General features: G+C 45.3%; 2 protein-coding genes across 4 annotated transcripts; both read right to left on the bottom strand.

Annotated features, from left to right (window-relative positions):
• Positions 1 to 1432: 1432 nt before the first annotated feature.
• On the bottom strand, positions 1433 to 8526 carry kbtbd13a (kelch repeat and BTB domain containing 13a; the record flags this gene model as incomplete). The annotated part of the gene is made up of 6 exons (XM_079496246.1): positions 8374 to 8526; positions 7447 to 7665; positions 5282 to 5681; positions 4348 to 4570; positions 2636 to 2861; positions 1433 to 1834 (listed from the first exon to the last, which is right to left on the bottom strand). Exons 1-6 carry the CDS (start codon positions 8479 to 8481, stop codon positions 1433 to 1435), a joined length of 1578 nt encoding a protein of 525 aa, XP_079352372.1. The 5' UTR covers positions 8482 to 8526.
• Positions 8527 to 13083: 4557 nt separating this feature from the next.
• LOC306920154 (uncharacterized protein) lies at positions 13084 to 20806 on the bottom strand. 3 transcript variants are annotated; one of them, XM_079496800.1, is made up of 15 exons: positions 20052 to 20806; positions 19804 to 19935; positions 19144 to 19690; positions 18977 to 19021; positions 17969 to 18367; positions 17720 to 17852; positions 17060 to 17606; positions 16893 to 16937; positions 15884 to 16282; positions 15630 to 15767; positions 14970 to 15516; positions 14801 to 14845; positions 13857 to 14190; positions 13632 to 13743; positions 13084 to 13190 (listed from the first exon to the last, which is right to left on the bottom strand). In XM_079496800.1, the coding sequence occupies exons 9-11, from the start codon at positions 16248 to 16250 to the stop codon at positions 15365 to 15367; spliced, it is 657 nt and encodes a 218-aa protein (XP_079352926.1). In that variant the 5' UTR covers positions 16251 to 16282; positions 16893 to 16937; positions 17060 to 17606; positions 17720 to 17852; positions 17969 to 18367; positions 18977 to 19021; positions 19144 to 19690; positions 19804 to 19935; positions 20052 to 20806; the 3' UTR covers positions 13084 to 13190; positions 13632 to 13743; positions 13857 to 14190; positions 14801 to 14845; positions 14970 to 15364. The 3 variants fall into 2 exon arrangements, with proteins under 3 accessions (XP_079352926.1, XP_079352928.1, XP_079352927.1); XM_079496801.1 differs by having other exon boundaries at positions 13870 to 14190.
• Between the last annotated feature and the right edge of the window lie 562 nt (positions 20807 to 21368).

Raw genomic sequence — 21368 nt, 5'->3', positions numbered from 1 at the left:
GTAAAAACAGTAAAAGTGCATGTGTCTGCCAGTGTCTGCTTTGCACAGAGCGCCTGTTATCAGGGGTTGACTGGCATCGCCATTCGCCAGTGTATCGATGGCTGGATCTGGTTTCACTCTTCCGCTGCCAAAACTAACTGAAGCGACTCATTTAATTTGCTATTTCATTTTCATAGTTTTCTCTCCTCACGGAGAGAGCATTATAGCCCTGTTCCAGTGTTCTCATTACGGAGAGAGCATTATAGCCCTGTTCCAGTGTTCTCATTACGGAGAGAGCATTATAGCCCTGTTCCAGTGTTCTTCTCTCGCTAACACACTGGACCAGGGCTAAGAGAGAGAGAGTCCTTTAGGCCAGTGGTTCCAAAACCTTTTCATGTCAAGGACCCCCAAATTGACACTAATTAGCCCACGGACCCCCATTTGAAAAGATATGCCAGGGACCCCCATAAGAGAAGATGTTTACGGCTCCAGCAGTGATTCTCAACCCGTTTAATTTCAAGGACCCCCCAGTTTGACATGCATTAGTCTACAGACCCCCATTTAATGGCATTTCTGTCTCTGGGACCCCCGATTTATATTGTAAAATCAATGTTATTTTAACTCTGAGTGTACAAATGGAACCAAATGGACCCTAACGGGTCCATTTGTACACTCTCAGAGTTAAAATAACATTGATTTTACAATATAAGTTGTGGGCCCCAGAGACAGAAATGCCATTAAATGGGGGTCCGTAGACTAATGCATGTCAAACTGGGGGGTCCTTGAAATTAAACGGGTTGAGAATCACTGCTGGAGCCGTAAACTCGTATTGGGGTCCCTGGCATATATTTTCAAATGGGGGTCCGCGGGCTAATTAGTGTCAATTTGGGGGTCCTAGACATGAAAAAGTTTGGGAACCACCGGTATAAAGTACAGCAGCCTTGTGTTCATACAACAGAAAGACTGGGTATTGGGTAAGACTGGCATTATGTATCTTTCAGGACCTTTCACTGCTTCGTCTCAACCATTACTCTATCATGGCTCTGGTCTCAGCCACCGCGGTGTATTTTTTGACATTCTGTTTTTCTCCAAAGTTGAATGTTGCCACTACTGTTGGAGCAGCCATAAACTACACAGGTTCATCCCGATGTTCTGGGCATCTTTGTAAAGTTAGTGTTAGTAAAAAGCAGGTAAAAGATTTGAGCAGACTAACATCAGTCACTCTACCATTCACTGTAGTAGAAGAGGTGCGGGTTTAAACCGCAGCTATGGCGGCTCCGCCTACAGGAAACACGTAAGCTGCAACCATGAGACACGTTTCTGAATTCGTCAATATACATTTCGGCCGTTTGAAAAATAGCAGATCTACAAGCTCACAATATTACTTTTACTCAAGTAAATTTTCGAATATGGGACTTCTACTCGTAACACCTACATTGCAGTATTTATACTATTACTTAAGTGCAACATTTGAGTACTTTGCCCGCCACCGCCCGCGAGTCGTCGTCGTCAGAACGTCCGTGGTGTTTCCCGCCACGCGAGGATGGACGGTGACATCACCACCACCGGCGGCGGCTTTGGGAAGCCGCATCAGAAAGGTGTACATGGATCCGATCCTTCCGAACCCCTTCATCCGCCTCCTGGTCTTCCAGCCACGCTCCTCCACTGCGTACTCCGTGGTCACCGCCTGGTCCAGGGTGAAGGCGGAGTCGCCGCGCACCGCCGCCGTGAACAGGGAACAGTTGCTGTTGGCGTACTGTCCCGCCACAGACGTCCACTGACCTGAGGTCAGGCTGTAGCAGTCCATCACGCACAGCAGGAAGTCGTCGCACGGCCCGTTGCGCATCACGTACACCTTGGAACAAACAGAGCACTGCTTTAAATTCCCACATAGCAGTGGTTCTCAATCCTTTTTCATGTCAAGGACCCCCCAAACTGACACTAATTAGCCACATTTGAAGAGATATGCCGCAGGGACCCCCCCCCCATGAGAGAAGATATTTACGGCTCTAGCAGTGATTCTCAACCCGTTTAATTTCAAGGACCCCCCAGTTTGACATGCATTAGTCTACTCTACGGACCCCCATTTAATGGCATTTCTATATCTGGGACCCCCAATTTATATTGTAAAATCAATGTTAATTTAACTCTGAGAGTGTACTAATTTGTACACTCTCAGAGTTACAGACCCATAAGGGTCCATTTGGTTCCAAACCATCATTTAGCTGCATGGGGACCCCATGGAACTCCCTCAAGGACCCCTGGGGGTCCCCGGACCCCACTTCGGGGAACCACTGCCATATAGAACAAGAGTATAAAGTACAATGAACAATTAGTGTGGTTAAAACATGGTTGGATTATTCGTTACTGTGTTTTGTCAAATACATACAGTAATCACAACTATAAGCCCCTGCAATAATTTATAATAAGTTAATAACGTATCATCGGTCTCAGAATCCACATCATTATTTTACTGGGCAGTTATCAGAGGTGTCGGTTCCTGCTCCCTTCCCTTATAGAACAAAATGTTAAACAAATAAAAGAACAGTCCATTACAGAGAAATGGTGGCATGGAACTCATTACGTATTTTTAAGTATATATATTTTTTTAAGAGTATAGCTGCTGTGGGGATCTAATAAAGACATCAAATCAAACCTTGTCCTGGTGTGCCACCATGCAATGCCCGTAGCTCTGCGGGCGAACGAGCGTCGTGACCAGCACCCAGCGGTCCGTTTGGGGCACGTACTCGTGGATCTCCGTGGCGCCATGTGCCCTCCAGAGGCAGACGAAGATCCTGTTCATGGCCTTGGCGGAGGGCACGGACGCCACTGGGCAGGGCAGCTGAGACGTGAAGCTCCAGCTGGCGTCGGACACGCTGTACCTTTTGGGGTGGGCGATATATATCAAGCAGTATCATCACGATACATGATGTTATCACAATCTTTTTGTGTGCGGTCAAGTTACTTAACAGTACAACCACCTAGAGTCCTAGAAGGTATAACAAAAACTAAAAGAAAAAGGAGTGACAGAACAGAATTTGGCTAACGAAACCGTCGTTCTACAAAAGTATAATTCAAGGTATAGAACTGCAAATCATAGAATGTGCCTTCACTATCAGTGTTGTTCAAGTTACTTTTAAAAAGTAATTAGTCATAGTTAGTTACTAGTCTGGAAAAAGTAACTAATTATTTTACTAGTTACTAAATTATGAAAGTAACTAGTTACTAGTTACTTTACTTTATAAAAAAAAATAAAGGTTTTAAAAAGATATATATAAGATTTTCCAATTGTGCAGTTGTGGTTTATTTTAAGCTCTACTCTAAAAAACAGAATAGAATGATATGGATATAATACTGATGCCCTGCCCATGCAGACAGGCCTAAAGTAATTACCCTATGTTACCCTATGTTGACCAATCATCATCATTATGATGAGGTTATGCCCTGTACAGAGCCTTAGAAAAAATGGCTCTGGCCCTGTAGAAGCCACTCTCTCTTTCTCATGTGGAATGTGTTTCACTCTGGGAGTGCACTCAGCGCACCATGTCAGTTTACATGACAGACTCCGCACTGGCAGGAGAAGGAGACGGTTCTTTTGGATCACATTATGTAATGTGGGTAACTACTAACTCACCCATTGAAAACACAGTAACTATAATGGCGTTACTTAATGGGAAAATGTAAAAAGTTACGTTACAAGTTACAGCAAAAAGTAGTTTATTTATGTAAAGTTTGGATTAATAAATCCAAACCTTCCGTTGACGGAATTGACGGGCTGGTTTAATTCCCTACAATCGGGAGCTTAATATAACAAAATGTAGCATCTTTTGGCTAATTTGGCTAACGGCCGATGTAATCTTCCTAAAACCGGCCGAAATCCGCGCGTGCACGGTCGATCACGCACGAGCTGCGTAAAATGCGCTATTTTGGGCTTGATTAGAGCTTAATTTGACTTAGTTATGAAAAATACGATGATAGCTTAGCATTCCGGACATCTGATAGTGCTGCACAGTAGCAAAGATACTACCGGATATTTTGATCGCAAACCGGAAGTGGTCATCGCTCACTCGCTCTATTTGGTCAGAATCGGCATAATGGTGACGTTACCGCCACCATCAGGACTGATTGTCCCAATACTATAGTCTTGCCCCGTCAAAATGAGATATAGTGTGTATATCGCGGATTTTTCTTTTGGCATTAAAATTATGAATTAAAAATATGAATATATGTCACAGAAAAGCTGCTATTGGGAGTGGCAGTCCAAGGGTGGTTAAGGGCGTTAGTTCCAACAATGTTCAGGATATATACGATATCTCTGAATATCGTATCACGATATGATATTCATCACCATATCGCACCCACCCCTACCTCTCCACGGACGACATGGCCTTGCGCTCGTACTCCCCTCCCAGGGCGTAGAGGCAGCCCTCGTGTCCTATCAGAGTGAGGTTGTAGCGTAGCTGCCGCGGACTGGGAATGGCGGACCAGCCGTTACTGGCCGGGTCGTAGCAGAAGCCGCCCTGCACCACCTTCTTGCTGACGTCGTGCACACCGCCCACGATGTACAGTCTGTTGTCGAGGACGGTAACACCTAGAGGTGGGCAAAACAAAAAAAAGATTCAGGGATATATCGTGATGCTGCGGTATTAAAATCGAATCGCCAAGTTCAAATAGATTTTTACAGTTGTGTGTGTATTTATTTTTTATTTATTTTTGTCCATGTCAGAAAGACTCATTCGCTACGAGCTATCTCATCTATGCCCTCATTCCCACAATGGAATTCAGGCGGCCTTCTTTAGCAGCCTCAGCTCACTACTCATTCTCCATGCTGAGCTGACAAGCAGCTCGTGCAGCGTCTGCGTGAAAATGTCCCCCACCTCCCCGGCCTCCTCCCTGTAGTTCTTAGTCCAGAGGTTATGGGATATTATTGTATTGTTTGTGATTGTGTAGATTCATTGTGTTGAATCATGTGTTGATATTGTGTATTGTTGTTCATGGATTATTGTATCTTTGGCTCTGCTCTGGGGGGTTGTTGATATCAGAGCTGTGTCTCGGTGCACAGATAATAGAGATATCAAATGTGATATCAGACCTGTGTCTCGGTACTCAGATTATCTGATAATCACATGAGCAGAGCCAGTGAGCCACAACGCCATACTAACATGCAATAGCTTTGCAATAAAATGGTTTATGGTCAATCTGAGCTGAAGTGTGTCAATGAAATAAGAATCGCAATATAAATCAAATCGACAGGTATCGATATCGTATCGGCAGGTAAGTGAGTCGTCCCACCCACCCCTACCTGCCATGGTGGTGCTAGCGCTCATGGGCAGATCGGTCAGGGCCTTCCACTCTCCTCCATTGCTCTCTTCGTCCAAATAAAACACCGTCCTCTGGCAGCCCTTCAGCGCCTGGGTGGTCGGCGAATGGGTGCACACCGCCGCGTAGCTGCTGGGAGCCAGAGACTCCACGTATTGGACCAGCTCTGCCGGCAAGGTGCTGAGGTGCTCCCGCAGGTCCCGGTACATGTCCCTGACGAACAGAGCGGCGCTGTGGGACAGCTCCCACAGGCCGAAGGTGGCCGCCGTGTGGAGCATGAGCAGACAGTTGTCGGAGTCGATGCTGTGGATCAGGTGCTCGGTGAGCGCTCCCACCTGGAGGAACGCGGCACACTCGATGGCCGCCACGATCTGGTCACCGCCCTGCAGCACATGGAATAAAGATATAAGTAAAAATCTCATGACTGACACAGACACAGACAGACCCTCCGCTCCCAAGGGAAGACAGACTATTATGACACAGACACAGACAGACCCCCGCTCCCAAGGGAAGACACAGACACAGACAGACCCTCCGCTCCCAAGGGAAGACACAGACAGACCCTCCGCTCCCAAGGGAAGACAGACTAGTATGACACAGACACAGACAGACCCCCGCTCCCAAGGGAAGACAGACTATCATGACTGACACAGACACAGACAGACCCCCGCTCCCAAGGGAAGACAGACTATTATATGACTGACACAGACACAGACAGACCCTCCGCTCCCAAGGGAAGACAGACTATTATATGACTGACACAGACAGACCCCCGCTCCCAAGGGAAGACAGACTATTATATGACTGACACAGACACAGACAGACCCTCCGCTCCCAAGGGAAGACAGACTATTATGCACTCATTGCACCAGTGTTGATTTCGTTGACTAAAACTAAGACGAAAAATGTTCGTCGACTACCTTTTTTCACTGATGAAAACTAATTGGAAACTAAATGAAAACTAAGCCATGATGACTAAAACTGAGACTAAATATACTGACAATTTTGTCAACAAATAAAAACTAGACTAAAATGTTAGGAAGGGACTAGTGGAGATGAGATCCAGTATAAGTCATTTTACACTTGGTTGCAAAAACAGTCATTACGACGGCATCAAGGCCCGCCAAAATACTTTTTTGTCGACTAAATCAACTGTAGATTTAGTCGACTAAAATCACATGACATTTAGTCGACTAAAACTAAACTAACACCAAAACATTCCAGTTGACTAAAATGTGACTAAAAGTAAATTAAAACTATTCAAGAGACTAATGAATGGAATTCAAATGGAGATTTGCTGCCAAAACAACACTGCACTGCACACAGACTGTGGTGGAAACAGAGCTACACTTTCTAACGCAAGATGCAAGATGGAGCCCTACAGTATACTTCCCACAGATTACTATGACCAATGACACACAAAAAAACATACCTATTGGGAGAACTACAACAATGTGCAAACACAGTAGCAAGATGTGTAAACTGTTGCGACAAAAGAAGGTTAGCCAATGGAATACAACCACCCTAAGGACTACTATCTGTACCGCTGGACCTTGCACATGTAAAACAGAGCTGGTACCTTTAAACAGATCTTAAATCTGAGTTGTTCTGTATACGATTTTATATAGTCTGATGTATGATGCAATGTGACAAAGCTCCGTTTACAAAATGCTGTGTACCCCCTCCAACTGTACTTTCCCCATTTTCAACTGTTTTTATTGTATTGTGACGCTTTGACTGAAAGTTATAGATTAATGATGATGTTTTAGGTATTATTATCATCCTAAACCTCATGGTCCTGCTGTTCTACACAGAAATCACAGTGTGAGGCTTTAAACCTTTGCTTTTATGGCATTTCTTACATTTTGTGTTTATAGAAGAAGCTTCTGAACATACGTATTCTATTGCTAGTTTAACAACTTATAACAACAAATACATACCCTTTATAATCTTAAAATGACTAATGACAGAAAATGGCCGATCTACAAGCTCACAACACAGCGCGACGTGTTGTGAGCTTGTAGATCGACTATTTTCAGTGCGCAACATATCGTCTATATAGAAGACATGCTTGCATGGCTTCTATGGAATCCAAATGACGGAAATCAGTTGTGGGGGCGAGTACTTGAGAACTTTAATCCATGCCTGCAGGACGGGCCGTTCGCCGCGCAGGACGCACAGCGCCACCAGGAAGCCCAGGGAGCCCACGCCCTGCAGACAGATCTCCTCCTGGCGGGACTCCCTCATCCCCGACCGGAAGAGGGCCCGGAAGTACTCGCAGCCGTGACCCAGGAGGGCTCTGTCCACCTCGAAAATGCTGTCGTCCACTCTAACCCTCAGGCTTTCCGGCCTCTCCGTGAGTGAGTGCTGCACAATTAATTAAAAAAAATAAAAAATATCGAGATCTAGATTCAGATAACCTCGCCTCACCAGGCTTTCCACCACCTCGGAGGAAAGCCTGGTCTCTGTTTCAAAAGTCCGTATGATCCTGTCGGGAGCGGATGATATCGTTACGTCATGTTGTAGTATTGTTTTGTAGGCGACAGGCAGGAACAACAGGCGGCAACTTCTTTTTCCCTCAAACAATAAAAGCTCTCGTAGCCTGTAGCTTTTATTGAGAAAATTCGGTTTGAGGGAAAAGGAAGTTGCCGCCTGTTGTTCCTGCCTGTCGACCATCATCCGCTCCCGACAGGATCATATACCTAAATGAAATGGTGCCCAGGCTAAGATTCAGACATGCACTTTTACGATTTAATTTCTAAATTTGAGCAAGAATGGTGCAGGAACTAGTTAAGCTGTCCAATTCATTACTCTTGTGTTTTTGCTACAAGAGAGACTTTAAGAGAGGTTTAAGTCGAGCACTTGTTGTTGACAACTTGATGTTGTCTGTTTAAAGCCACTGCCGTAGTTATGGCTCCAGCGGTGACACATTTTTAATGTAGTAATGTTCAGCAACTTACAGATACAATACATATTCTCCTGGATAAAATGAGAATCGTGTGAGAATCGGGATCTCAAATCTTGTCGACTATAAAAATCGAGATTCACATTTGAGCGAGAATCGTGCAGCACTACCGGTGAGTTGGGCGCTTTGCAGTGGACCTCCGGATCCCGCTGGCTGCCAGCCTCCTCTGAGCCCGGGCAGCTGCTCACCTCCATCACTTCACAGGCAAAGATCTTCATTACGATGCAACCACACACACTCACACTCACACTCACACACACACACACACACACACACACACACACACACACACACACACACACACACACACACACACACACACACACACACACTCACTCACTCACTCACTCACTCACACTCACACTCACACTCACACTCACACTCACACTCACACTCACACTCACACACGCGCACACACACACACGTACGCACAGAAAACGCACCCAGCGGATGATTAGAACAATCTAAATCCTAGAAAGATTCCATAATACGTCCTTTGGGCATCACCGGCAACCATGCAGTGTAAATGCTGCCAGTCCAGTCCAGTCCAGAGCAGAGCAGATGCACAAGCTTAACTGTATCGACTGTTTGTATTCTGTGTCCACGCCGGCTATACTAGAATAGACCAGCTCTATACATAGAACCGTTGTACATTAGGATGACATGCAGTCGAGGAAGGGCAGGCAGACACCAGAGTTCACCCTCTCGCTGAAAGAGGAGATGGAATATGACAGTCAGGGGCCAGAGAGGAGGCATTGTACTGAAAGAGCAGATGGAATAAATATGACAGTCAGGGGCCAGAGGAGGCATTGTACACTAATGTGCCGATGATTGATGGCTCTTTGTGTGTCTGTGGTGGCCAGGGGAATCACAGCGGAAAATACTGTCCTTGGATGGACGGACGTCTAAAAATATCCACCTATAACAATAGGTTGTTCTCTGAGGTTATTATTATAAATACCAATACTTCAACAGCCAAGCTTCATTTTTTTTAAATCAGAGATGAATCCGTGCACTAAGTACTTAAAAGGGCTTAAAAACAAAGGTGAATACACACCCCAAACACACCTTTACGTGGTTCTTTAATATGGACAGAAGTGTTGAATGCTGTTTTTGTGTTAAATAAGTCTTGCGAGTGTGAGATTACGAGACTGTATGAGACTGTATTTTTGCAGTAGGGTAATCCAATGGCAAAAATATATTCTCTAAACAGAATAATGATATCACGTATGACAGTAGTTATCATAAATCAAGAACGTAATAGTAGAATATCTAATGGAACTACGCATGTATACTTTATAGTGCTATGTCTACATAAAAATGCTATAAGTCTACATAAAATGCTATCAAAGTCTACATAAAAATGTCGGGGCTAGGGCAAGTGCTACGGGCCATGATGGAGTCTGAAGAGGTGGGTTTTCAGACTACGGCGGAAGATTGGGAATGAGGCTGCAGTTCTGATTGTAATAGGAAGTGCATTCCATAGTTTTGGAGCCAGAAGGGAGAAGAGTTTGGGACGTGTGGAGCATTGTCCCGGCGTTTTTAATGAAGGTACTTCCAGCTTCCCTGGGTTGGCTGAGTGCGCGGGTGGGTTTGTAGGGTTCGATCATACTTGCAAGATATGGGGGAGCCATACCTTTGGTTGCTTTGAATGCCAGCATCAGAGTTTTGACAAGGAGTTGAGGCATTACATTTAGTTTGACTCTGTTAAATATTGTGAAAATAGTTTGGCCAGTTTATTTTTTTATAAAATAAGTTGTTGATTACTTTTGATGCAGTATAATGGCCTATATTTATCGTTTCATTTATATTTAATTATTTTTTGGTATTAAAAGGTATTAATGTCCAATTAAGGGACAGCTATCGAACCAGTACAGTCCTACAAGTACCTGCAGGGAGCTCACCTATAGACGAGAACCTGGACTCTGAACCTGAACACAGACGCTGTCTATAAAAAGACACACTTCTTTCTGAGGAGGCTCAGAATCAGATCCTTCGACGTGTGTGTGCAGCAGAATGCTGTACATGTTCTACCAGTCAGCAGTGGCAATTAAGTGTCCTTTACCAGTCATGAGTGATGGACAAGGATGCCAAGCGGCTGAACAAACTGGTGAAGAAGGCTGGCTGGCCCAGTAGGCTACTGGGGGAGAGGCCAGACTCACTGGACTGCAGGAGTCTGTTGTGGAGAGATGCACACAAAATAAGATGAGACTCAAGTAAATGTATTGTATGTTTGTAGTCCAGTGGTGTATATATGTAGGCTGTGTATGTTGTTATGTTGCTGTATGTTATGTTGTGATGTTATAAGATATTATAAGATATATTATATTATATTAAATTATAATATGATATATTATAATATCTGTTCCGTTCTTTGACATGTAAGAACAAACGATTCAAGAACACTTTTGTACCAACAGCAATCAGGCTCTTTAACTTTCCAACTTTTAGTTTTTAGTTATTGATGGGTCTATATGTGCAATATCCACTGACACCTTTTAAATAATTTTTTATGCTTATTCATTATATATTCTTATATTTATATTTATTTTAACCTTATTGTATGCCTGTATGAGGATCATCTGAATTTCTCCTCGGGGAACAATAAAGTATTTATCCATCCATCCATCCATCCATTAAAATCATGTGGGGGACCCCCTGAGGATCCAGACCCTGAGATCCACAGGTTGAGAACCACTGATTTAGCCTATAGTTACTCACTGATGAAGGTTTTTAATCTAAAATGTGTAGTTGTGTCCCTGGCCTGTCCATGAATGGAGATGGCCAGCCAGTCAACCATTAGACTAGAGCAAAGGTTCCCAAAAGGTAGATCGCGATCTACCAGTAGATCACAAAGGCCGTGCAGGTAGATCACATGACATGCCTGTAAAGAATATTTAATTTAAATATAATTTTTTTTTTGGCATCTGCCACTTCAATTAAGTTGACTTGACTGACATAAAAAAGTGCCTGTCAGCTCAAACCCATAATGCAATACTTTGTTTTCAAGAGTATTGCTGCGCACAAATGTCGGTAGATTACAAATGAAATACAAAAAAACTACCTATTCCATTTCTCCCCTTTCCCATTCCAAGTGCATTTGTCTTAAATGTAATGCCAGCGCTGCGCTATTCAAAAGCCATTTTCACCAATGGTATTATGTTTTCAGTGAGTAGATCTTGTTGAGCTGGTCATTTTGAAAGTAGCTCTCATGTCAAAAAAGAGTGGGCACCCCTGGACTAGAGGCTGCAGCTGGGAAGTCTTTCAGAGTTCCCTCACTGCCATGCAGGGCACAACTCCAGTTGTTTCCTATCATTCCTCCTATCGTCATGGACATCTGTTTTGGACTAAACTTTGATCGTGGGTGCAAGAATATATGTGTAATACTTCTATTTTCAGAGTCCTAAGAAGATGAGTTGACGACGGATCATATATTTCACCTGTCCACATCTTAATTGTTTTGTGTTGAGGGGTGCTAGCCCCTCCTATACAAAGGTTTAATGTTTGTTTTTAAAACGCCATTAACAATGAAGGGAAAATGTACATCATGTCTCTTGTTAATGGCATTTAATGTTTGTGTTGGCACAGTTTGTTTTATATCACCTAATCCCTAATCAACATGAGTTAGAATGTAATTAGCGCCCCCCTCACTTCACACATGTGGTTTCTTTTATAATTTTTACCTAAATTTAACAAAAAAAGCCAATGCATGGCCCCAAGAGCCCTTTTCAGGGCCTCAAACCCAGTACTGTGCAGTCCAATTTCCCCGAAGGGCCCCTGAGAGCCAAGGGCCCCTGCCCCACCGGCCCAATAGCTAATTTGGCTCTGGACGGACTCCTGGAAACCTGCTAGCAGTGTAGCACTGAAATGGCAATCTCAAGCTCTGCAGGAACCTAAGCCCTTTTGAAGGAGCTGGTTCACCGCATGGGCGACCAAGGCAAGGTACTGGTAGTAGTGCCCTACACTACCAGCCAGGACATTAAACTTACAGAATGCAGAACAGAACTTCACTGTTCAATAACAGAAATTAGGAATGAAATAAGCATTGCCGTTAGTAATGAATATACAGGGCTTAAGCTAAAGCAAAAAGAAAAAAAAATCGCAAGAATTATTTTTCACAAATCTGCACTGATCTTATTAAATGACCCAAAGGACACTTTGAAATACCGTATAAGTATAAACCCACATCACTCTCACACTCTGAGGTGATTGGAATGACCCCAGCATGGGGCCTTTCCTATAAGTATAAACCCACATCACTCACACTTTGAGGTGATTGGAATGACCCCAGCATGGGGCCTTTCCTATAAGTATAAACCCACATCACTCACACTCTGAGGTGATTGGAATGACCCCAGCATGGGGCCTTTCCTATAAGTATAAACCCACATCACTCACACTCTGAGGTGATTGGAATGACCCCAGCATGGGGCCTTTCCTATAAGTATAAACCCACATCACTCACACTCTGAGGTGATTGGAATGACCCCAGCATGGGGCCTTTCCGTGTAGTTCACCTGTTCTCCCTCCCCGTGTTTGTATGTTTCCGAACACCGGTTTACTCCCACACAGATACATTCTCTATACTCCTGTACTCCTGAACACCGGTTTACTCCCACAGATACATTCTCTATACTCCTGAACACCGGTTTACTCCCACACAGATACATTCTCTATACTCCTGCAGTTGCCCTACTGGCAATACTTTGGATTGGATTTTATTTTATCCCCATTGGTGTCATATGGAGCAATCATTTTCAATTCAGCCTTGTTGATAAATTGAGTAATCTGAATAACATGTATAGGACAAAAACATGGTTGGTAAATTGACTTTATTAACAAAATAAAACATGATCTTGCATCTCCATTCTGGAATACACATCACATCCTTTCCAGCTGGCCTTTTCTTCCCTCAACTTTTGCAGTTCTGAAAGAAAGAAAAAGCAATTCATCATGAATATATGAGAGATTGTATCACATGGGATCTGTGACCTAACGCATATCAAACGGTGTTGAGAATCACTGTAGGCCTACAAGAGAACTGTGTGATTCAAGCTGACATAGCCAAGATCAAAATAATATCAGTTTTAGCCAATATATTTTATAATTGTTGATTTTTGCAAAAACAAAACTTGGATGAATGCTGTATAGAAAGATTTTACTATACGTGAACAAAATGAGGTCTGTGTGAAAGTATGAATATTGGGGTTGGGGTTAAGCTAACATGGTCCACAAGAAGATTCTATGCTATGATGGCCGTTTTGTATGCAAACTTCAAGTTAGCTTTAATAGAAGCACTAAGATGCTTGAGGCATGAGGTGGAAGGGTGTTCAATGCCATAACTAAACATTTAAACGTAAACACTGACCTATCTTTTTGCTCCTGGCAAAAGCTCCCTACTGGTCGTTACGTGCCTCTCGGCCAGTCCTCACTGCAGGGACAGCAGAGGCTGTCACGATAGACCTGGAGATTACTGTAGCCTGAGAGTCAAAAAACACGAAGCAAAAAAAAAAAAAATGTTTTTTTTGATCAGGTGTTTTCATTGTTACATACATTAATGAGGGCCTGTGTGTGTGCGTGTGTATATATATACATATTTTACTCACCCCCGGGGGGGGGGGGGACCAGCAGTATTTCTGGGGCCATGTATGCCCCTCCTCCTATGTAGGCGAAAGTGAGGTGTGAGATGCTTCGCATCAACAATGTTTGTCGGTGGAGCCAACAGAGTGAGTGTCTGGTTGGGGAGTAGATGTTGAAGGCAAGAATTCCCTCAAATCTCTCTGCCCAGAGGCCGTCAGAGAGTGTGGGGGGATTTTTCCTTTTTGCTCCTGGCAAAGGCTCCCTACTGCTCGTTACATGCCTCTTCGCCTGATCAAGTGCTCGGCCAGTCCTCATTGCAAGGACAGCAGAGGCTGTATGAGTTTGACCTGAATACACAGAAAAAGCAAATACACTCCACTGGTTACTGGATATAGAGAGGACAACACTTGTTTCATTATGTGCGTGTGTCTGTCTCTCGGGGGTGACTTGGAAAGCGCCTGACTAAACAGTCTCAAACGTGGCATGTACATCTCATATTACTCAGCAGAATGGCAATTTGTTCAAACCAATAGTTTCCGAGAACAAAAAAAATAAGTCTTCAAGTGGTATAAATGTTTGTATAAATGCAATGTTATATACTATAACATGGGTTCTCAACGTTTTTGGCTGGAAATGCTTTGGCATTTTTTTGCATGTACGAAAGCTTAAGTTAGTACTATTCAATAAGACATGAAATGTGAACTAAATTTGAATATTATAGCATGCAATACTGGCACTAGACTAGTCTGAATGTCCCACAATGCAATGTGATACTTGACAACATACCAAAATTCAGCTAAAGTACACTAAACAAGTGGTGTTTACACTTGGAATGTATAATCTCTTTATATGCTAAATTAAACCGATTAATCCTCTGGCATTTTGTTTTATAATGCAATTTTTCATTTTTGGTCATGGGTGGAATGGCCGACTTTAAGGTTTTTAACTAATGCTTACCTGTATCTCCAGATTCTGCACTAGGTGTGATAGACCTGGAGACTCCTGTAGCCAGAGTCAAAAAACACAAAGCAAAAAAAACATTTTTCTCATCGAATGATCAGGCATTCATTATGTTGCATACATTAAGGGCCACTTTGTAAATATATATATATAATATTTTACCCACCACCTTGGGGGGACCAGCAGTATTTCTGGGGCTATGTATGCCCCTCCTCCTATGTAGGCGAAAGTGAGGCGTCTTTGATGCAGCGCATGGAGGGTCTGCCGGGTGTAGCCAAGAGCTCTGTGGCCACGCCCATGACTCTTAAAGGGGGAGGCGTTTTGTAATCCAGCCAATCCTTGATTGTCCTAGTGGTTAGGGTCCAGGGGGGGGGGACCCAAGCCAGACCTGGCTGGTTGGTTGACCAGAGAGGCCTGGCTTTTTTGGGGTCCGTGGAAGGAACGTGGAAGGACGTGGAAGGAACACGGTATTCCGACCAGTTGGGGGGACCCAAGCCAGACCTGGCTGGTTGTTTGACTAGAGAGGCCTGGCTTTTTTGGGGTCCCCATTTTCTTATCCCACTATCTTGCAACCCCCTGGTAGAGTCCTCGATCTGTGCTGGGCATTCGGGGGGGATCAATAGGCTCTGCTGCTGCAACAGGTTCACTGGTGGCGGGTACACTGGGCACAGTGACAGTCACAGAGTCCGCCGACTCTGTCTCCTTCTGACCGCCTGGAGAAGTGGGACGGGGCACGGGGGTGATAAAATAAATTAATATGATAAATACCTTTTATATAATCAGAATTATGTTTGTTATTTACAGCTAGGCGACGTGACGTCCGTACCTGTTACCGTACGGGGCGGTTGGGTCGAACTCGTTGGCCACTCCGACCGCTGAGGCTGGGGTGGTGGCGCCGGCGGGGAAGAAGAACGAGCAGAGCCCGGGGGGGGGGGGGGAGTCTCCTCCTGGCCGCCTGGAGAGGCTGGACGGGGCCACCGGCCACGGCACGGGGGTGATAAAATAAATTAATATGATAAATACCTTTTATAATCAGAATTATGTTATTTACAGCTGAGCTAGGCCACGTGACGTCCGTACCTGTTACCGGACGGGGCGGTTGGGTCGAACTCGTTGGCAACTCCGACCGCTGAGGCTGGGGTGGTGGAGGGGAAGAAGAACGAGCAGAGCCCGGGGGGGAAGTCTCCTCCTGGCCGCCTGGAGAGGCGGGAGCCGCGGGAAGTTGGGCAGCTTCTGGTGGGGCTGGCGCTTCATTTGTAGAGGCACCGCTGCTAGCGTTTGCCTGGGGCTGGGTAGGCTGCTGTGTTGTAAAAAACTTGTCTAATTTTGTCATTTTAGCTATACGCTCATCGCGCTCCTCTTTTTGCTTCCTCTTTTCATTACCACTTTTATGCTTTTTTGACTGTGTTGGAATCTTGTTGTTGTTCTTGTCGTTCTTCTTAGACATGATGATGACAGCAGAGGCTGTATGAGTTTGACCTGAATACACAGAAAAAGCAAATACACTCCACTGGTTACTGGATATAGAGAGGACAACACTTGTTTCATTATGTGCGTGTGTCTGTCTCTCGGGGGTGACTTGGAAAGCGCCTGACTAAACAGTCTCAAACGTGGCATGTACATCTCATATTACTCAGCAGAATGGCAATTTGTTCAAACCAATAGTTTCCGAGAACAAAAAAAATAAGTCTTCAAGTGGTAGAAATGTTTGTATAAATGCAATGTTATATACTATAACATGGGTTCTCAACGTTTTTGGCTGGAAATGCTTTGGCATTTTTTTGCATGTACGAAAGCTTAAGTTAGTACTATTCAATAAGACATGAAATGTGAACTAAATTTGAATATTATAGCATGCAATACTGGCACTAGACTAGTCTGAATGTCCCACAATGCAATGTGATACTTGACAACATACCAAAATTCAGCTAAAGTACACTAAACAAGTGGTGTTTACACTTGGAATGTATAATCTCTTTATATGCTAAATTAAACCGATTAATCCTCTGGCATTTTGTTTTATAATGCAATTTTTCATTTTTGGTCATGGGTGGAATGGCCGACTTTAAGGTTTTTAACTAATGCTTACCTGTATCTCCAGATTCTGCACTAGGTGTGATAGACCTGGAGACTCCTGTAGCCAGAGTCAAAAAACACAAAGCAAAAAAAACATTTTTCTCATCGAATGATCAGGCATTCATTATGTTGCATACATTAAGGGCCACTTTGTAAATATATATATAATATTTTACCCACCACCTTGGGGGGACCAGCAGTATTTCTGGGGCTATGTATGCCCCTCCTCCTATGTAGGCGAAAGTGAGGCGTCTTTGATGCAGCGCATGGAGGGTCTGCCGGGTGTAGCCAAGAGCTCTGTGGCCACGCCCATGACTCTTAAAGGGGGAGGCGTTTTGTAATCCAGCCAATCCTTGATTGTCCTAGTGGTTAGGGTCCAGGGGGGGGGGACCCAAGCCAGACCTGGCTGGTTGGTTGACCAGAGAGGCCTGGCTTTTTTGGGGTCCGTGGAAGGAACGTGGAAGGACGTGGAAGGAACACGGTATTCCGACCAGTTGGGGGGACCCAAGCCAGACCTGGCTGGTTGTTTGACTAGAGAGGCCTGGCTTTTTTGGGGTCCCCATTTTCTTATCCCACTATTTTGCAACCCCCTGGTAGAGTCCTCGATCTGTGCTGGGCATTCGGGGGGGATCAATAGGCTCTGCTGCTGCAACAGGTTCACTGGTGGCGGGTACACTGGGCACAGTGACAGTCACAGAGTCCGCCGACTCTGTCTCCTTCTGACCGCCTGGAGAAGTGGGACGGGGCACGGGGGTGATAAAATAAATTAATATGATAAATACCTTTTATATAATCAGAATTATGTTTGTTATTTACAGCTAGGCGACGTGACGTCCGTACCTGTTACCGTACGGGGCGGTTGGGTCGAACTCGTTGGCCACTCCGACCGCTGAGGCTGGGGTGGTGGCGCCGGCGGGGAAGAAGAACGAGCAGAGCCCGGGGGGGGGAGTCTCCTCCTGGCCGCCTGGAGAGGCTGGACGGGGCCACCGGCCACGGCACGGGGGTGATAAAATAAATTAATATGATAAATACCTTTTATAATCAGAATTATGTTATTTACAGCTGAGCTAGGCCACGTGACGTCCGTACCTGTTACCGGACGGGGCGGTTGGGTCGAACTCGTTGGCAACTCCGACCGCTGAGGCTGGGGTGGTGGAGGGGAAGAAGAACGAGCAGAGCCCGGGGGGGAAGTCTCCTCCTGGCCGCCTGGAGAGGCGGGAGCCGCGGGAAGTTGGGCAGCTTCTGGTGGGGCTGGCGCTTCATTTGTAGAGGCACCGCTGCTAGCGTTTGCCTGGGGCTGGGTAGGCTGCTGTGTTGTAAAAAACTTGTCTAATTTTGTCATTTTAGCTATACGCTCATCGCGCTCCTCTTTTTGCTTACTCTTTTCATTACCACTTTTATGCTTTTTTGACTGTGTTGGAATCTTGTTGTTGTTCTTGTCGTTCTTCTTAGACATGATGATGACAGCAGAGGCTGTATGAGTTTGACCTGAATACACAGAAAAAGCAAATACACTCCACTGGTTACTGGATATAGAGAGGACAACACTTGTTTCATTATGTGCGTGTGTCTGTCTCTCGGGGGTGACTTGGAAAGCGCCTGACTAAACAGTCTCAAACGTGGCATGTACATCTCATATTACTCAGCAGAATGGCAATTTGTTCAAACCAATAGTTCCGAGAACAAAAAAAATAAGTCTTCAAGTGGTATAAATGTTTGTATAAATGCAATGTTATATACTATAACATGGGTTCTCAACGTTTTTGGCTGGAAATGCTTTGGCATTTTTTTGCATGTACGAAAGCTTAAGTTAGTACTATTCAATAAGACATGAAATGTGAACTAAATTTGAATATTATAGCATGCAATACTGGCACTAGACTAGTCTGAATGTCCCACAATGCAATGTGATACTTGACAACATACCAAAATACAGCTAAAGTACACTAAACAAGTGGTGTTTACACTTGGAATGTATAATCTCTTTATATGCTAAATTAAACCGATTAATCCTCTGGCATTTTGTTTTATAATGCAATTTTTCATTTTTGGTCATGGGTGGAATGGCCGACTTTAAGGTTTTTAACTAATGCTTACCTGTATCTCCAGATTCTGCACTAGGTGTGATAGACCTGGAGACTCCTGTAGCCAGAGTCAAAAAACACAAAGCAAAAAAAACATTTTTCTCATCGAATGATCAGGCATTCATTATGTTGCATACATTAAGGGCCACTTTGTAAATATATATATAATATTTTACCCACCACCTTGGGGGGACCAGCAGTATTTCTGGGGCTATGTATGCCCCTCCTCCTATGTAGGCGAAAGTGAGGCGTCTTTGATGCAGCGCATGGAGGGTCTGCCGGGTGTAGCCAAGAGCTCTGTGGCCACGCCCATGACTCTTAAAGGGGGAGGCGTTTTGTAATCCAGCCAATCCTTGATTGTCCTAGTGGTTAGGGTCCAGGGGGGGGGGACCCAAGCCAGACCTGGCTGGTTGGTTGACCAGAGAGGCCTGGCTTTTTTGGGGTCCGTGGAAGGAACGTGGAAGGACGTGGAAGGAACACGGTATTCCGACCAGTTGGGGGGACCCAAGCCAGACCTGGCTGGTTGTTTGACTAGAGAGGCCTGGCTTTTTTGGGGTCCCCATTTTCTTATCCCACTATTTTGCAACCCCCTGGTAGAGTCCTCGATCTGTGCTGGGCATTCGGGGGGGATCAATAGGCTCTGCTGCTGCAACAGGTTCACTGGTGGCGGGTACACTGGGCACAGTGACAGTCACAGAGTCCGCCGACTCTGTCTCCTTCTGACCGCCTGGAGAAGTGGGACGGGGCACGGGGGTGATAAAATAAATTAATATGATAAATACCTTTTATATAATCAGAATTATGTTTGTTATTTACAGCTAGGCGACGTGACGTCCGTACCTGTTACCGTACGGGGCGGTTGGGTCGAACTCGTTGGCCACTCCGACCGCTGAGGCTGGGGTGGTGGCGCCGGCGGGGAAGAAGAACGAGCAGAGCCCGGGGGGGGAGTCTCCTCCTGGCCGCCTGGAGAGGCTGGACGGGGCCACCGGCCACGGCACGGGGGTGATAAAATAAATTAATATGATAAATACCTTTTATAATCAGAATTATGTTATTTACAGCTGAGCTAGGCCACGTGACGTCCGTACCTGTTACCGGACGGGGCGGTTGGGTCGAACTCGTTGGCAACTCCGACCGCTGAGGCTGGGGTGGTGGAGGGGAAGAAGAACGAGCAGAGCCCGGGGGGGAAGTCTCCTCCTGGCCGCCTGGAGAGGCGGGAGCCGCGGGAAGTTGGGCAGCTTCTGGTGGGGCTGGCGCTTCATTTGTAGAGGCACCGCTGCTAGCGTTTGCCTGGGGCTGGGTAGGCTGCTGTGTTGTAAAAAACTTGTCTAATTTTGTCATTTTAGCTATACGCTCATCGCGCTCCTCTTTTTGCTTCCTCTTTTCATTACCACTTTTATGCTTTTTTGACTGTGTTGGAATCTTGTTGTTGTTCTTGTCGTTCTTCTTAGACATGATGATGATGCTAGGCGCTAGCTTTACTAGCTAAGCTAAGAAGCACAGTATACACTAGCCAGCCTAGCCTAGGCTGCACTTTTTGTGTCAACATTAACTTCCACATCCATTCCATTCGCGCTTTGTTTTTTTTGAAAGGGGAACTGACTGACATCATTCATTTCCACGACTCGTGATTGACAGTTCAGGTATCAAGGTGATTGGACAAATTATCATTACTCCTCCCACTGCTAAACGGGCCCAGCCACTCTCTCAGCGTTTAACCCCTTACCGACCGGCCACAGCTATTTCATTCACAAAACAGGGGCCCGGCGTCAGCTGTTTCTTTTCTTTTTTTTCCTTCCCCTTCATGGGCCCCTTGGGGGGCTGGGCCCCGGTGCAATGCACCTGTTGCACCGTCGATAAAATCGCCACTGCCCTGGCCATAGCACGTGGAAGGAACACGTTATTCCGACCAGTTGGGGGGGGGGGGGGGGGGGACCCAAGCCAGACCTGGCTGGTTGGTTGACCAGAGAGGCCTGGCTTTTTTGGAGTCCACATTTTTTTTTTATCCCATGATTTTGCAACCCCCTGGCCAGACGTTATTCCGAACACGTTATTCCGACCAGTTGTGGGGGGGGGGACCCAAGCCAGACCTGGCTGGTTGGTTGACCAGAGAGGCCTGGCTTTTTTGGGGTCCCCATTTTTTTTAATATAATTTCTATCCCACGATTTGGTATGGGCACTGATGACACGGAGGAGGGAACACGCCGTGTTCCCTCATCAGTGCCCCGGGGGGGGGGGGGGGGACCAGCAGTATTTCTGGGGCCATGTATGCCCCTCCTCCTATGTAGGCGAAAGTGAGGTGTGAGATGCTTTGCATCAACAATGTTTGTCGGTGGAGCCAACAGAGTGAGTGTCTGGTTGGGGAGTAGATGTTGAAGGCAAGAATTCCCTCAAATCTCTCTGCC

Source organism: Electrona antarctica (assembly GCF_951216825.1).
Source record: "Electrona antarctica genome assembly, chromosome: 3".
Lineage (NCBI taxonomy): Eukaryota > Metazoa > Chordata > Actinopteri > Myctophiformes > Myctophidae > Electrona > Electrona antarctica.
This window is presented reverse-complemented; position numbering and strand designations above follow the sequence as displayed.

Coding starts and splice junctions, on each gene's coding strand:
- LOC306920154 (XM_079496800.1), bottom strand. CDS start 16,250: ATGTCTAAGAAGAACGACAAGAACAACAACAAGATTCCAACACAGTCA. Junction 15,768..15,883: donor ACCGCCCCGTCCGGTAACAG/GTACGGACGTCA, acceptor GGCCCCGTCCAG/CCTCTCCAGGCGGCCAGGAG. Junction 15,517..15,629: donor ACCGCCCCGTACGGTAACAG/GTACGGACGTCA, acceptor CCACTTCTCCAG/GCGGTCAGAAGGAGACAGAG.